This window comes from Oncorhynchus mykiss, chromosome 27 (genome assembly GCF_013265735.2).
Source record: "Oncorhynchus mykiss isolate Arlee chromosome 27, USDA_OmykA_1.1, whole genome shotgun sequence".
NCBI lineage: Eukaryota > Metazoa > Chordata > Actinopteri > Salmoniformes > Salmonidae > Oncorhynchus > Oncorhynchus mykiss.
The window spans coordinates 12668980-12685856 of record NC_048591.1 but is presented as its reverse complement, the minus strand read 5'-3'; the positions used below and the strand labels follow the sequence as shown (position 1 = coordinate 12685856).

Genomic DNA, 16877 nt, shown 5'->3' with positions numbered 1-16877 from the left:
CCCCTGGCTCCAGACATCAGGAAAGCAGCCAGCAGTTTGTACTATGTTGAACAATTTAAGCTTTGTCGTGCTTAAATTGTTCTAAATGTCCCAGAACTGATTTTGGCCAATTGTGTTTTAAATTTCATCAAGTGTCTTATTGGTATAATTCATCTTCTTGCGTTTCAGTGTTTTTATTCGGTTTTCAGAATTTCAGAAGTATTCATGGCATAGCTCTGGATTGCTTTGATACTTGTTTTTCATTTGACACTTGTCTTAGGTGTTTTCTAATTGTTTTACATTTGTTATCAAACCATTTTTCAGAAACATTTTGTTTTCTGATGTTGCATTTCTTTGGTTTTCTCATTTGCTTTTGATGCTGCATTTTGGACTATGCAATTGATGTATTGAGTAGCCGAATTGACACCTTCTCTATTGTTTTGGTATTGTGAGTTATTGAAGAGCTGTATAGAGTTAATTTAATTTGAGTTCAACGTTTCAATGAATCTCTCTGCACTCTTTGGAGCCCAGCTGTACGATTGGTTCAGGTTGTAGAGTTTTTAGAAAGCCCATTGAACTCCAAACAGTCCTTAAAGTGCAGGTCTCGCTTTACATCGTATATGATTTAGGACTGGTAAGCAACTTTCCTCCCACTGTATTTACAGTTTGAAAGAAACCATCAACAATGCAACTTTGTTTTCCACTGGTCTAAACGATGCGTGAACATTCTCTCAACAAAACTGAATGCATTGACGGATGACATTTGTATTTTTGCAATAAAGTGAACAAGTTGACGTACTGTCAGTGTACAAAGAGTAGACGATTGTTATAAGTCCTGTAAATGTATTTGGGGATTTTATCATTGCTTGAGATTTGACAAAATACTAATGCTTTTAAGTGATTTATAATAAAAACTGTAAGAAACTTGTGTGCCAAGATTTTATACTGCCTCTTCAAATGCATGATGGCCATGCATGCAATTGGTAGCACATGTTTGTGTGTATAAGGAGCTTAGAGCAGCTGATACAGTCCAGCAGATGACCAGATGGAACTGCTGAGTGTTTGGCCCCATGCATGAGCACACAATCACACACACACACACACACACACACACACACACACACACACACACACACACACTTGGGAATCATGCACGTAAACACCCATTAACTGAACTTTAAACCATTTATTTATCTTATTTGTAGTAAATGTATTCTTATGGCTAGCTATTATTGTGTAATTACCATCTTACTGTGTCATGTGTACATTAAAAATACATGCTCCCAGACCTTCCACATGTAGTTACAGTTGCAGACAGTACTGTCAAAATAAATTATTCTCATTAAAGCTGCAATATGTAACTTTTTGGGGCGACCTGACCAAATTCTCAGAAATGTGTGTTATAGATCTGTCACTCATTGAAAGCAAGTCTAAGAGGCGGTAGATCTGTTCTATGTGCGTTATGCTTCTCGTTATTTTGTTTTTGCTTATTTTACTTTTGGTTTTGTACACTAGTTCAAACAACTGAAAGTACGATATTTTGGGTTCTAAATATATTTCACAGCCGTTTAGATGGTACAATGATTCTCTACACTTGCTTGTTTTGTCACAAATGGAAATTAAGCAAACTATTAGAATTTTAGTAACCAGGAAATGGTGGAGTGATTTCTGCATAGTGCATCTTTAATACTTTTCAGTTTTCAAATGGCTTTATGGTCACCACACCACTGTGTACAGAGTTTGCATACATATTCTAAACAAAAGTATCGGTGGTTTTGTGTTTTCATTGCACAAACATGGCCCAATGTAAGCATCAAAGGAGCATAGCGGGTGGGGCATGCCAGGCTTGTAGCAGGCAGTCAAAGCTATCTAATCCTGGCATGGGTTTGTTCAATGACAGGCATGCATTTGTCACTTGATGTTTTCATTCCAGAGAGACAAATAATCATGTTTTTTTTGTTGCAACATGCTAAATATCTGCATCATTCTCAGAGAAGTAGTACTGCTAGATTTGGGGTTTTACACAGTCAAATGTAACATAACTACATTTTTAATAAAGAACTGTACAAATGATACATTTGTGACAATATTAAAAATATATATAATTAAATACAGTAATATGAGATCTGTATGTAAAACATTTACATTTGACATTTTAGTCATTTAGAACATTCCATTCCAGCTAAACATACCATTCCAGTATTTACATCAAATACAGGTATAAAGAGGTATTTTGTAATTTCGACACAAAATACATTTGCAACTACAGTGGGGCAAGAAGTATTTAGTCAGCCACCAATTGTGCAAGTTCTCCCACTTAAAAGATGAGAGAGGCCTGTAATTTTCATCATAGGTACACTTCAACTTTGACAGACAAAATGAGAAAAAAAATCCAGAAAATCACATTGTAGGATTTTTAATGAATTTATTTGCAAATTATGGTGAAAAATAAGTATTTGGTCACCTACAAACAAGCAAGATTTCTGGCTGTCACAGACCTGTAACTTCTTCTTTAAGAGGCTCCTCTGTCCTCCACTCGTTACCTGTATTAATGACACCTGCTTGAACTTGTTATTAGTATAAAAGACACCTGTCCGCAACCTCAAACAGTCACACTCCAAACTCCACTATGGCCAAGACCAAAGAGCTGTCAAAGGACACCAGAAACAAAATTGTAGACCTGCAGCAGGCTGGGAAGACTGAATCTGCAATAGGTAAGCAGCTTGGTTTGAAGAAATCAACTGTGGGAGCAATTATTAGGAAATGGAAGACGTACAAGACCACTGATAATCTCCCTCGATCTGGGGCTCCACGCAATATCTCACCCCGTGGGGTCAAAATGATCACAAGAATGGTGAGCAAAAGGGACCAGGACGACTGAGCCGTGTAAAGGAAAGAATGAATGGGGCCATGTATCGTGAGATTTTGAGTGAAAACCTCCTTCCATCAGCAAGGGCATTGAAGATGAAACGTGGCTGGGTCTTTCAGCATGACAATGATCCCAAACACACCGCCCGGGCAACGAAGGAGTGGCTTCGTAAGAAGCATTTCAAGGTCCTGGAGTGGCCTAGCCAGTCTCCAGATCTCAACCCCATAGAAAGTCTTTGGAGGGAGTTGAAAGTCCGTGTTGCCCAGCAACAGCCCCAAAACATCACTGCTCTAGAGGAGATCTGCATGGAGGAATGGGCCAAAATAGCAGCAACAGTATGTGAAAACCGTGTGAAGACGTTTGACCTCTGTCATTGCCAACAAAGGGTATATAACAATGTATTGAGATAAACTTTTGTTATTGACCAAATACTTATTTTCCACCATAATTTGCAAATAAATTCATTAAAAATCCTACAATGTGATTTTCTGGATTTTTTTCTCATGTTCTCTGACATAGTTGAAGTGTACCTATGATGAACATTACAGGCCTCTCTCATCTTTTTAAGTGGGAGAACTTGCACAATTGGTGGCTGACTAAATACTTTTTTGCCCCACTGTACATGTCTTCCCTATAACAACATTCTAGGTAACAGTAACAACAATCGTTTTACTTGCTATGACTGTGATGTGTAGTTGTTTCTCTACCTTAGTTAAATTCTGCATATCATTTTGCCCCACTGTAGTATCATTACGCAAAATAGTAAGCAGCATCATCTGGATATGTGTCCAAACAAAAGTTCAGCATTTGCCTTCTGCTACCATTTCTGCCAAGCCGTCTACCAGACAGTTTGACGCTTACGTTCGATAAATCCAATGGATGCACCACACAAAATGCACTGCAACTGCCTCTGCAACGCAACGCTGCAAGGCAAACGCAGTGTTTCATTGGAAATTAATATAATCCTGGTGTACTGTACTAAAACGCAACGCCTCTGTCGGTGTGATCGAAGGGTACTCTTTTTGAGCAGACGCTGGCGCTGGCTGGCTGCTGCAACATAGCATCCGATAGATGGGCTACACATACAGAGACAGAGGGGCGTTGTATCGCTCGCTCGTATGCTTTTTCTGATGAGATACATTCAGCCTCTTGTGAATTGAATGTCTTATGAAAGACAGAGAGACGAAAGATACATTATTTTATATTTGGTCAAATTTTCAAACACAAATACACGGCACTAAGCATCAGCACCATCCTCATGATTTTGTAACTGCATTCCAAACACTTGCATTTTGGTCCTGCTCCAACATGATACACCTTTAAAAGTTATTGGCCATTGGGTTGCGGTAGCTTCTGATAGATGGGCTACACATACAGAGACAGAGGGGCGTTGTATCGCTCGCTCGTATGCTTTTTCTGATGAGATACATTCAGCCTCTTGTGAATTGAATGTCTTATGAAAGACAGAGAGACGAAAGATACATTATTTTATATTTGGTCAAATTTTCAAACAAAAATACACGCCACTAAGCATCAGCACCATCCTCATGATTTTGTAACTGCATTCCAAACACTTGCATTTTGGTCCTGCTCCAACATGATACACCTTTAAAAGTTATTGGCCATTGGGTTGCCGTAGCTTCTCCTGTCACTTCTCTGATTTGTTCAGTGGACATACTTTCATCCATTAATCGTACGTTAAATAATTTAAACGTGCCGTATGATTGGTCTAATTATATTATGCCCGCCTTCTCATATTTTGCCGGGTGCAGTTGGACCACAGGCACGTCTGTCAATTTAGTCAAAGCTCAATTTCCGGGTTTGAAAGTTGTTGCAAAACAGCGTCTATCTACTTCACGGGCAAGAGGACAGCCGTCTGTTACTCCACGGTTTATAGGAAGCATCCCTTCTTCTATAGTAAGTGACTGACAATTCCTCTGTATATTTTAACTAGCTAAAGTTAACTAAGTGATTAATTAGCTCTGGTGATGGGGTGTGAAGCCTAATATAGTAGCTAGTGTGAACAACAGGCTTGGGTTAAATGTATGCATTCAACGTTACCCAACTAAATGTTTTAAGTTTGCACCACTATCTTCACTCGGTAATCAAACGGTAACGTCTTTGGAAATTATGTAAGTCACTTAGCTAGTTAAAGCCTTAGCTCATGAGTGCAGGTCTCAGTCACACGTGTCTGTATTACATGTCATGCTCACTGAATCATCTTCAATGATAAGCGAAGCTTAGACTAAATGTATTGGTAGCTAGATTGTTTAAAGTGTGCATGTGTTTGTCTTTCCAGTGATGCTAGCTGAGGTGTTTCAGGTGCTGCGAGGAGCAGGGAAGGTTGGCCATGCATTTGCCAACACACAAGGGGAGATGCTGAGGCTAATGGCCTGTAACTCCACTCTGGGCACTGGGGTCAAAGCTGCCCAGGAGGTGGTCGAGGGCGTGATGGGCACAGTCATGGGTGGTGCTGCCATGGTATGTTCAAATGGGAGAGAAGGGGGGCCTTTCTGCACACATCAAATAGATAGATGGACATTGGAGACATAATCACAGTTCAATGTCCTTTACAGCTTTTAGTGTAGCTTTTAGCTACATAAAGTGTTATAATACTCTGCCAAATACAATTGTATGCAGCATGGTGTATATTGCCTGGAGTGACATTGAATGAGGCACTGAATTTGACTTTTTCCATATTCAGCAACAGTCCATCAAGGAGGATGTGTTCCCTGATGCTGAGGGATGGGAGGAAATGGATCCGGACGAGGCTGCTAAATGGGCGGTGGGCTCCGAATTCCCACCAGGCCTAGAGGCCACAGAGATGCCCAGCGGAGCGCCTCTCAGCCCAGCTGGGGGTTCAAGGGGAGCAGGCTGGCCCGGCCAAAGTGCCCGGTTCCTGCACATTGCCTCGACGCAATGGCACAGCAGGTTTTTCCATGACTCAGTAGTGGCCAGACTCACCCCAGAGGACATCAAGAAGGCCAGGGAGTCCAAGCAGGCATTTGCCAGGCCTATTGTTAAGCAGAAGGTCAGTGGTGTAGGCTTACCTCCTGATTGTCTTTGATCTCATGTGTGGGTTGTTCTACTGACTGGGTTTTGGGCTGATGTTGTAGGTGTAAATTATGATGGGGACATTGGGGTTTAAGTTGGTCTGTGCTATATTAGGAACATTTCCCCATGTCTAAAGAAGTATGCAATGGCTGTTTTTATACGTAGGCCTACTGTATTGTGCTTCTCATGAATATTGTAAATCTAAAAATCTTTGGGATGAACCAATTTGATATATATATATACACACACGCTGCGTGCACAATTATTAGGCAAATTGTATTCCTCAGGATTCATTTTATTGTTGAACAAACAATTTCTCTCAGTCAATCCAAAATGTTATAGAACCAGCCTCCCGGGTGGTTAAGGGCGCTGTACTGCAGGGCCAGCTGTGCCACCAGAGACTGGGTTCGCGCCCAGGCTCTGTTGCAACCGGCCGCGACCGGGAGGTCCGTGGGGCGACGCACAATTGGCCTAGCGCAGTCCGGGTTAGGGAGCGCTTATTTAGTCAGCCACCAATTGTGCAAGTTCTCCCATTTAAAAAGATGAGAGAGGTCTGTAATTTTCATGATAGGTACACTTCAACTATGACAGACAAAATTAGGAAAAAAAATCCAGAAAATCACATTGTAGGATTTTTAATGAATTTATTTGCAAATTATGGTGGAAAACTTTTGTTATTGACCAAATACTTATTTATCTCAATACTTTGTCATTGCCAACAAAGGGGAAACGTTTTCTGTAAGTATTCACAGGGTTTTGGCACACTGTTGCTGGTATTTTGGCCCATTCCTCCATGCAGATCTCCTCTAGAGCAGTGATGTTTTGTTGCTGGGCAACACAGACTTTCAACTCCCTCCAAAGATTCTTTCTACTTTCTATGGGGTTGAGATCTGGAGACTGGCTAGGCCACTCCAGGACCTTGAAATGCTTCTTACGAAGCCACTCCTTCGTTGCCCGGTGTCGTGGAAATTTCCTCTATTTACCAAATCATGGGAGCAAACCACAACACAAGTCAGAGTTAGTTATCAAAGTCCATCTTTTAATTAAATGAGCTCTATCACAATCCTGTGACTCTCAGGCAATTCAGTGTCTAACCATGAATTCTCTGAGAGCCCCTTCCACATTTCAAATGAGGTCCTTTATAGCAAAGACACACACATAGTCAGACAGCATAGACATAATAAATCGTTCAGCTTTGTCTCCTTACTCAAACCCCAGAACCATAAACCTACCCTCCATATCAACAGGCATATATCAAATTGTCATTTAGATACAACCAACTCTAAATACAACCAATCCTATCTTGACAAGATCACAGAGACACACTGACATTGTGGAGCCAAGAGATATGTTTACACATGATGATACTTTGACCTCTCCCCTCTCTGCGGCCCATGCAACTTAGTCTTGACATAGAACAGATACTGCAACCCTGCCACAGTATTATACAAAAATAACATTCTTGATGAGAAGTAATTTACAAACATATGATGAATATGAAAAACATCTTACATATGTTACCAACAAATTCTGATTCTTCCACGACACCGGGCGGTGTGTTTGGGATCATTGTCATGCTGAAAGACCCAACCACGTTTCATCTTCTATGCCCTTGCTGATGGAAGGAGGTTTTCACTCAAAATCTCACGATACATGGCCCCATTCATTCTTTCCTTTACACGGATCAGTCGTCCTGGTCCTGGTCTGCAGGATTTGAGTCCCTGGCGGCGTAGTGTGTTACTGATGGTAGGCTTTGTTACTTTGGTCCCAGCTCTCTGCAGGTCATTCACTAGGTCCCCCCGTGTGGTTCTGGGATTTTTGCTCACCATTCTTGTGATCATTTTGACCCCACGGGGTGAGATATTGCGTGGAGCCCCAGATCGAGGGAGATTAACAGTGGTCTTGTATGTCTTCCATTTCCTAATAATTGCTCCCACAGTTGATTTCTTCAAACCAAGCTGCTTACCTATTGCAGATTCAGTCTTCCCAGCCTGCTGCAGGTCTACAATTTTGTTTCTGGTGTCCTTTGACAGCTCTTTGGTCTTGGCCATAGTGGAGTTTGGAGTGTGACTGTTTGAGGTTGTGGACAGGTGTCTTTTATACTGATAACAAGTTCAAACAGGTGCCATTATTACAGGTAACGAGTGGAGGACAGAGGAGCCTCTTAAAGAAGAAGTTACAGGTCTGTGAGAGCCAGAAATATTGCTTGTTTGTAGGTGACCAAATACTTATTTTCTACCATAATTTGCAAATAAATTCATTAAAAATCCTACTATATGATTTTTTTGGATTTCTTTTCTCATTTTGTCTGTAATAGTTGAAGTGTACCTATGATGAAAATTACAGGCCTCTCTCATCTTTTTAAGTGGGAGAATTTGCATAATTGGTGGCTGACTAAATACTTTTTTGCCCCACTGTGTTTGTGTATGTATGAATGTATGTATGTGCGTATATGTGTGTGTATATATAACATGTCTTAAAGTGCTGTGTTGTCCTTTGGCATTAGCTCACATTAGCAAATTTGATTGTTACCGTTTTAACGTTCTCATTTTTACAGCTTAGTGATCGTGCAAGAGAGAGGAAGGTCCCTGCCACGAGAATCAGCAGGCTGGTTAACTTCGGGGGTAAGTGTTTCACTGCAATTAATGTAAATCACCCCCAGATATTGAAGTTGTATTAGGTACACCTGTAGGATTCTATTGCTAGAATGACATACAACTGATGTCTAAGGAAACATGACCCAGCCAGCATGCAGCTATATTACAATCAATCAATATTTCTAATACTTTCTTAAATCAACTATTATAGTCATGATGTCATTGCACAGCCCTGTCCCTATGACCTTGAGTCAAGTATACCTCTATACGATCACTTACACCAAGCTCTCTGTGACTCATCTTAAATGGTACATGTTACTGTGTATGATCGGTGTGTCTCAGAAGTGAATGCATATAGTGGTAGGCACACTTACCGTAGTTCCTTATGTTTGCCTCCTTGGCAGGTCTGGCAGTCGGGCTGGGACTAGGTGCCATTGCAGAGGTGGCGAAGCAATCTATGGGCGCCAAGCGTGCAAGTAGGTTCCTCTATGCATCTCTGAAACAGACCCTGAGATGAAGAAGCAGCATGATAAATGGCTCTGGAGGTTGTACGATTGGCTGCCAGGCTGGACTGACTGAAGTTTGTTTTTGTTTTGTAATAAACTGTAATAAACTCCACCATGTCTCTCTCAGAGGGTGCCCTGTTGGACTCACCTCTCTTGTCTGAGGCCAATGCTGAGAGGATAGTGAACACCTTGTGCAAAGTCAGAGGGGCAGCCCTCAAAATAGGACAGATGCTCAGTATACAAGGTATCTACCCTCCCCTCTGTCACCCACCACATTAACGTTGATGAAATTACTTGTAATACTTGTTTGATGGTTATGCTGCATCTAAATATTCAGACCACCTGACTTTTTACACATTTTGTAAAGTTGCAACCTTTATTCTAAAATGTATTTTTTTTCTCTCCCTGAATCAATACACAATGACAATGTTAAAACAAGTTTAGACATTTTTGAAAATGTATTACAAATGTAAATATCACACTTGCATAAGTAATCAGACCCTTTACTCAGTACATTGTTGAAGCACCTTTGGCTGCGATTACAGCCTTGATGCTTCTTGGGTATGACGCTACAAGAGAGACCAAAGAGAGACCTGGTCTCCAAGAGAGACCTGGTCTCCAAGAGAGACCTGGTCTCCAAGAGAGACCTGGTCTCCAAGAGAGACCTTGTCCAATAGCAGCAGGGGGACAAAGTTTCAGACAAAACCACTTACATACACTAACACAACATTAAACAAAACTATAAAGACACAGACAGTACAACAAAACCATTTTATGTAAAAGACACTAAAGTGATTCACCGTATGGGTGGTGCCAGGTTTCTTCCAGATGTGACCCTTGACATTCAGGCCAAAGAGTTCAATCTTGGTTTAATCAGACCAGAGATTCTTATTTCTCATGGTCTGAGAGCCCTTTGGGTGCCTTTTGGCAAACTCCAAGCGGGCTGTCATGTGCCTTTTACTGATAATTAGCTTCCGTCTGGCCATTCTACCATAAAGGCCAGATTGATGCTGCAGAGAAGTTTGTCCTTCTGGAATGTTTTCCCATCTCCACAGAGGAGCTCTGTCAGTGTTACCATCGGGTTATTGGTCAACTCCCTGACCAAAGCGCTCCTCCCCTGATTGCTCAATTTGGCCGGGCGGCCAGCTCTAGGAACGGTCTTGGTGGTTCCAAACTTCTTCCATTTAAGAATGGAGGCCACTGTGTTCTTGTGGACCTTCAATGCTGCATACGTTTTTTTTTTTGGTACCCTTTCCCAGATCTGTGCCTTGACACAATCCTGTCTCGGAGCACTATGGACAATTCCTTCAACCTCATGCCTTGGTTTTTGCTCTGATATGCACTGTCGACTGTGGGACCTCATATAGACAGGTGGGTGCCTTTCCAAATCCTGTCCAGTCAATTGAATTTACCACAGGTGGACTCCAATCTAGTTGTATAATCATCTCAAGGATGATCAATGAAACAGGATGCACCTGAGCTCAATTGTAAGTCTCATAGCAAAGGGTCTGAATACTTAGGTATATAAGGCATTTCTGTTTTTTATTTTGAATACATTTGCTAAAATTCCCCCCAAATGTTTTTCACCCTTTGTCATGAGAGTATTGTGTGTAGACTGAGGAAACAAATAAATATTTAATCAATTTTAGAATAAGTCTGTAACGTAACAAAATGTGGAAAAAGGGAAGGGGTCTGAATATTTTCTGAATGCACTGTATACTAGGTCAATTTAACACTTGTTGTGTTCTTCCTGGTAGATAACTCCTTCATAAACCCCCAGCTACAGAAAATCTTTGAGCGGGTCCGACAGAGCGCGGACTTCATGCCCGCCTGGCAGATGAATGTGCGTCATGCGTACACTCATATCTTCAGTTATTGTATAGTACAGAAAGATATTCCATATATTTGACTGTTTGCAAGTCATATTGAAATTGTGTTGGACTTCTAGACTGATGTCCACTCTGCTGGGTATGTGACTGCAGAAAGTTCTGGAGGAGGAGCTAGGTGCGGGCTGGAGGGAGAAGCTGTCGTCGTTTGAGGACAAGCCCTTCGCCGCCGCATCAATTGGCCAGGTGCATCACGGGATGCTGCAAGATGGCAGGGAGGTCGCCATGAAGATCCAGGTGAGGGATCCCATAAATATCCTTTGACATCCAAAAAGAACCAGGCTCCAATGCCAGGTTCAGTAGCTATAGTAATGGTAGCTTTAGTATAGTAATGGTAGCTTTAGTATAGTAATGGTAGCTTTAGTATAGTAATGGTAGCTTTAGTATAGTAATGGTAGCTTTAGTAATGGTATCAGTCACTGACCCATGAATAGAGGAGGTTTAATTTGCCATTGTAAAATCTTTGGATGAAAAAAAACAATCTCCTTAACATCCCGACCCCTAGTTAGTGGTTGGGGGTGTGTTTTTTTGTTGTTAAACATTAACTTGTAAAAAAAAAGGTTATTGTTCTGGTGAAGAAATTCTCGCTGTGTTTTGTCATGGGAGCTCTAAGATTAAATGATTGATATTCTCAGACAGTCTTTGATCTTCTCTCTCTCTCTCTCTCTCTCCATTGCAGTACCCAGGAGTAGCTGAGAGCATCCACAGTGACATCAACAACCTGATGTCTGTGCTGAAGATGAGTCTTGTTCTACCAGAGGGTAAGTGTTCAGAGATCTAAACCTATTGTAGTAACTTTATTAAGTTGAATTTATTCAACTTATATAGCGCTTTTCATTACAAAAATGATCTCGACGCTTAAATAATAATTGGTCCTCTGTATTGAATGCTTTGTAGTGAGAAAGTCCCAAGTGCTTGGGAGAATGCTGTGATGTTGACATTTATTTTCTTGCAGGCTTGTTTGCAGACAGTAGTCTAGAGGTCCTTCAAAGAGAGCTGGCATGGGAGTGTGACTACAAGAGAGAGGCGGAGAGTGCCAAGCATTTTAAGTAAGCCCTACACCTCTGAGTCTGTCATAAAGCATGAAGTCTCTTCAGAAGGACTGCTCATTAACTTGAATAGCTTATAGTAGTCATCTTGGTGTATCCAAATGTTACTATACAGTGACTATAAGTTAAATACCACTTAAATTACCACTTTCCTCAGATGGGGATGCTGGCCCTCATTTTATTTTCTAGATTTATTTAGTTTAGTTACTATCAAGATGATACTCTCTCTAATGCACTGTGAATCGGATGGTAGTCCACTTTATGTGCCTGTTGTCTAGTGATTCATAGTAATGTACCAGTTTAGTCCTGTTGAGCAGATTTTATTTCTGTCTGCCTCAGGTCACTTTTGGCAGATGACCCATTTTTCCACGTACCATTTGTGGTGGATGAGCTGTCAGGAAGGAGGGTTCTGGCCATGGAGTTGGTGTCAGGGGTACCGCTGGACAGCTGTGTAGATCTGGACCAGGAGACAAGGAACCAGGTAAGAGCTGACCTTTGATCTCCACCCAGGAGAATAAACATGGGTGAATGTGGTGAATGGTCTTTTTCCTGGTAGCGCTGTGGGGTGATGTTGTGGCCACATCATTACCTACCCTTAGTCTAACTCGGTGACTGGTTGACTGACCGGAGACCTTTTTGTAGCTATGACTGCCCTTAACCCAACTTTCCCAAGGCGTGCAAGTTTTGTTTTTTGCCCTAACACTACACCGCTGATTCATATTATCCAAGCTTCATGATTAGTTGATTATTTGAATTAGCTGGGTAGTACTAGGGCAAAAAACAAAACGGGCACGCCTTGGGGTCCTGAAGACTGGGTCTGGTAAAAGATAATACAAAGAAAAAAAACATGCGTTTTTTTAAAATATTTTTATATTTGAAATGCAAGGGAAAGGCTACAATGTATTATTCCAGCTTAGGCGCAATTTAGATTTTGGCCACTAGATGGCAGCAGTGCATGTGCAACGTATTAGGCTGATCCAATGAAACATTGCTTTTCTGTTCAAAATGTTGTATCAAGTCTGCCCAAATGTGCCTAATTGGTTTATTAATACATTTTCAAGTTCATAACTGTGCACTCTCCTCAGCAATAGCATGGTATTCTTTCACTGTAATAGCTACTGTAATAGCTACTGTAGCGCACGTTAGCTCAACCGGCCCACGGTGAGGACACTGATCCTGTAGAGGTTAATAGGATGCTCTAAAACCACATTTCTGATGCCAAACTATGCACATGGCTCATTTGACCAGCAGAGGGCCGTAACCCGAGTTGAGTGGTGACACTATCGCTCACTATGTAGGGATGTGTCCAAAATGTCACCCTATTCCCTATTTAAGGTGGAATAGGTTGCCATTTGGGATGCAGGCTAAGAGTGATAAACTGACCCCTGTGGTCTCAAATGTCTCCCCCCCCCCAGATCTGCTTCAACATCCTACAGCTGTGTCTGAGAGAGCTCTTTGAGTTCCGCTTCATGCAGACGGACCCCAACTGGGCCAACTTCTTTTACAACGCTGAGCAGAACAAGGTGAGAGTGATCCTGTGACAAGATGCTGGGGACGTCCCATATGGCACCCTATTCTCTAATAGTGTGCTACTTTTGATCAGAGCCCACAGGGTGCACAGATTATGTAGGGAATAGGGTGCCATTTGGGTTTCAGAGCTTTGTCATTCATCAATACCATGACTCTGACCTTCAAGCTAGTTTTTGTACGAAATAGCTTCATAATGAATTTATAACAGAATACATGTACAAAAAATGTAACATTAATTTTCATGAGAACATACCACTATATTCCCCGCATTTATGAACATGTACGGTGGCGATTGTTGTGTTGGTGGGGATGTGATGTAGTTTAACCTCTGCCCACTGTGTCTCCAGATTATTCTGTTGGATTTTGGTGCGTGCCGGGATTACCCTGAGGCCTTCACAGATGATTACGTACAGGTAAATTAACCTCAGTCGTCTGCATTAACACCAAACGGAGGAAAATGGACTGAAACAGGGACAGGCTACCTGGACACCCTTTTGCTACGTGTGACCTAACAATTACAGTGCATTCAGAAAGTATTTAGACCCCTTGACCTTTCCAAATGTTGTTACGTTACAAGCTTATTCTAAAATAGATTAAAATAAAAATACTCCTCAGTCTACACACAATACCCCATAATGACAAAGCAAAAACAGGGTTTTAGAAATGTTTTTCTAACGTATCAAAAATAAAAACTGGAAATATCACATTTACAAAGACCCTTTACTCAGTACCTTGTTGAGGCAGTGATCACAGTCTTGAGTCTTCTTGGGTATGACGCTACAGTCTTTGCACACCTGTATTTGGGGAGTTTCTCCCATTCTTCTCTGCAGATCCACTCAAGCTCTGTCAGGTTGGATGGGGAGCGTCGCGGCACAGCTATTTTCAGGTCTCTCCAGAGATGTTCGATCAGGTTCAAGTCTGGGCTCTGGCTGGGTGACTCAAGGACATTCCGAGACTTGTCCCAAAGCCACTCCTGTGTTGTCTTGGCTGTGTGTTTAGGGTTGTTGTCCTGTTGGAAGGTGAACGTTTGCCCCAGTCTGAGATCTTGAGCTCCCTGGAGCAGGTTTTCATCAAGGATCTCGCTCTACTCTGCTCTGTTCATCTTTGCCTCTGTGCTGACTAGTCTCTCAGTCCCTGCCGCTGAAAAACATTCCCACAGCATGATGCTGCCACCACCATGCTTCACCGTAGGGATGGTGCCAGGTTTCCTCCAGAAGTGATGCTTGGCATTCAGGCCAACTAGTTCAATTTTGGTTTCATCAGACCAGAGAATCTTGTTTCTCATGGTCTGAGAGTCCTTTTAGGTGCCTTTTGGCAAACTCCAAGCGGGATGTTGTGCCTTTTACTGAGGAGTGGCTTCCGTCTGGCCACTACCATAAAGGCCTGATTGGTGGAGTGCTGCAGAGATGGTTGTCCTTCTGGAAGGTTCTCCCATCTCCACAGAGGCCCTCTGGAGCTCTGTCAGAGTGACCATCTGGCTTTTGGTCACCTCCCTGACCAAGGCCCTTCTCCCCCGATTGCTCAGTTTGGCCAGGTGGCCAGCTCTAGGAAGAGTCTTGGTGGTTCCAAGTCCACTGTGTTCTTGGGAACCTTCAATGCTGCATACATTTTTATGGTACCTTTCCCCAGATCTAGAATCTAATCATGGCTTTGATTTTGTTCTCTGTAACCTTTTTGATGACTTAAGTTGGTCCGTCTGTGTCCAGGTGGTGCACGCAGCCTCTATCGGAGATAGGGAGACTGTCCTGGAGAAATCCAAGGACCTTAAGTTCCTCACAGGGTTTGAGGCCAAGGTAAGAGGGTAGTTTTGTGCAGTGGTAACTATGGTATCATGAAGCGCATACATTTTTGATGTGTGGTTTATGACATCCCTTCTCGCTCTCTGTTCCCTCTATCCTCTATTTCTACTGGGGTATATACATTGTCATGTACTGTTCTATACTTCTGAGTTAGTAAAAAAAAACAAAGGGCCATGACTTATTAAAGTGTATAATATTATAAGCCATAAAGGTGCATGCATGGTTATAACAAGTAATAAAGCGTTATAGATGCAGAGTGTTACTGAGTTGTTGTGTTGAAATGCCCTCTCTCCCCAGGCGTTCCAGGATGCCCACGTGGAGGCGGTGATGATTCTGGGCGAGGCCTTCACCAACTCTGACCCCTTTGACTTTGGCACCCAGAGCACCACGCAGCGGATCCAGAGCCTGATCCCCGTCATGCTGCGTCACCGCCTCACCCCGCCCCCCGAGGAGACCTACTCCCTGCACCGCAAGATGGCCGGCTCCTTTCTCATCTGTTCCAAGCTTGGTGCCAAAATCGCCTGCAAGGACATGTTCCTGGACATCTACAACTCCTACCAACAGCGGCGGCTGGAGAAGGAGAAGGCTGCCTAGATAGGGTCAAAGGTCATTACTAGTGGTCCCCCTCTCTGACTGCACCCTAGTGGGCAGAACTGACTGTCCAACTCCCATGGCTGTGTACTATGTTTATTTAAGATATTGTAACTGCACTACACGGGTGATACACAGACTCCCAGCACTTTGACTCTGTCAGTGACTTGATGCCACTCAAACTCAGTGAGGTGGTCTGGCAGTAAGGAGTGGGAGGCAGAAAGAACACAGAAAGAAACTCTGTAGCATTTGTGTGATTTGAATCACTTGAGATTAGTGTTAATAATAATTGTGTAAAGGTATGGTCCAACTTGATGTGCAAATAATTGATTTGAGCTGTCTCTCTGTTAAGGGAAAAGGTCATGTTTTGAGTGTTGGATTGTGTTTTTGTTGTGCCCTGGTCCAATGGTTTCCATCGAACTGTAATTTTTAATGCTAATGCCACAAACATCGCCTTTGTTTCTGAAAATGGCAAGTGTTTTTCCTCAAAGCAACTTTTACACTGAAAGTGAGGTGGATGTTATTGTAACACACTACAAAGATGGCTCTTTCAGATATTGTTGCAGTCTTCAACAGGTGTTTTTTTTTTTTTTTTTTTTCCAAAAATATAATGTAGGGAATATTTAATGCTGGAAAATAACTTCTATACAAGGCTTATTTCACTGCCTGTTTTTGGTTGCATTATTATCCGTCTTGTGAATGTATTTCCATGGCATGTTGATGAGCGTTGTTCTACGTATTTTAAAGGACTGTTTGATGAAAACCCTAATGTCCTCAAACAGTATGATAAAATAGTCCAGCTAGATGACGCCGTCTGTAAAAAGCATCCACATAAATGTGTGCGTTGATGTTCTGTTCCATGCACTTTGGGACCATACTCCACCTCCATAAGACATAATCAATTATTATTCTGTGGGTCACCATCCTTGCAATAAACAGTTGACTAAAAGGGAGACATTTTGTCATGGGATAGCTGTTTTAAAATGGGTTGAATTCGGAGTATGACGATGTAGTACT

The 16877-nt window shown here is 42.1% G+C and overlaps 1 protein-coding gene across 1 annotated transcript; it reads left to right on the top strand.

Annotated features, from left to right (window-relative positions):
* Nucleotides 1-4582: 4582 nt before the first annotated feature.
* LOC110507565 (atypical kinase COQ8B, mitochondrial) lies at nt 4583-16809 on the top strand. The gene is made up of 15 exons (XM_021587631.2): nt 4583-4765; nt 5148-5329; nt 5553-5879; nt 8460-8526; nt 8904-8975; nt 9133-9249; nt 10763-10848; nt 10988-11128; nt 11571-11652; nt 11847-11940; nt 12280-12421; nt 13356-13463; nt 13818-13883; nt 15177-15263; nt 15567-16809. Coding segments are annotated over exons 1-15 (1869 nt in total). The 5' UTR covers nt 4583-4764; the 3' UTR covers nt 15864-16809.
* Nucleotides 16810-16877: the final 68 nt, after the last annotated feature.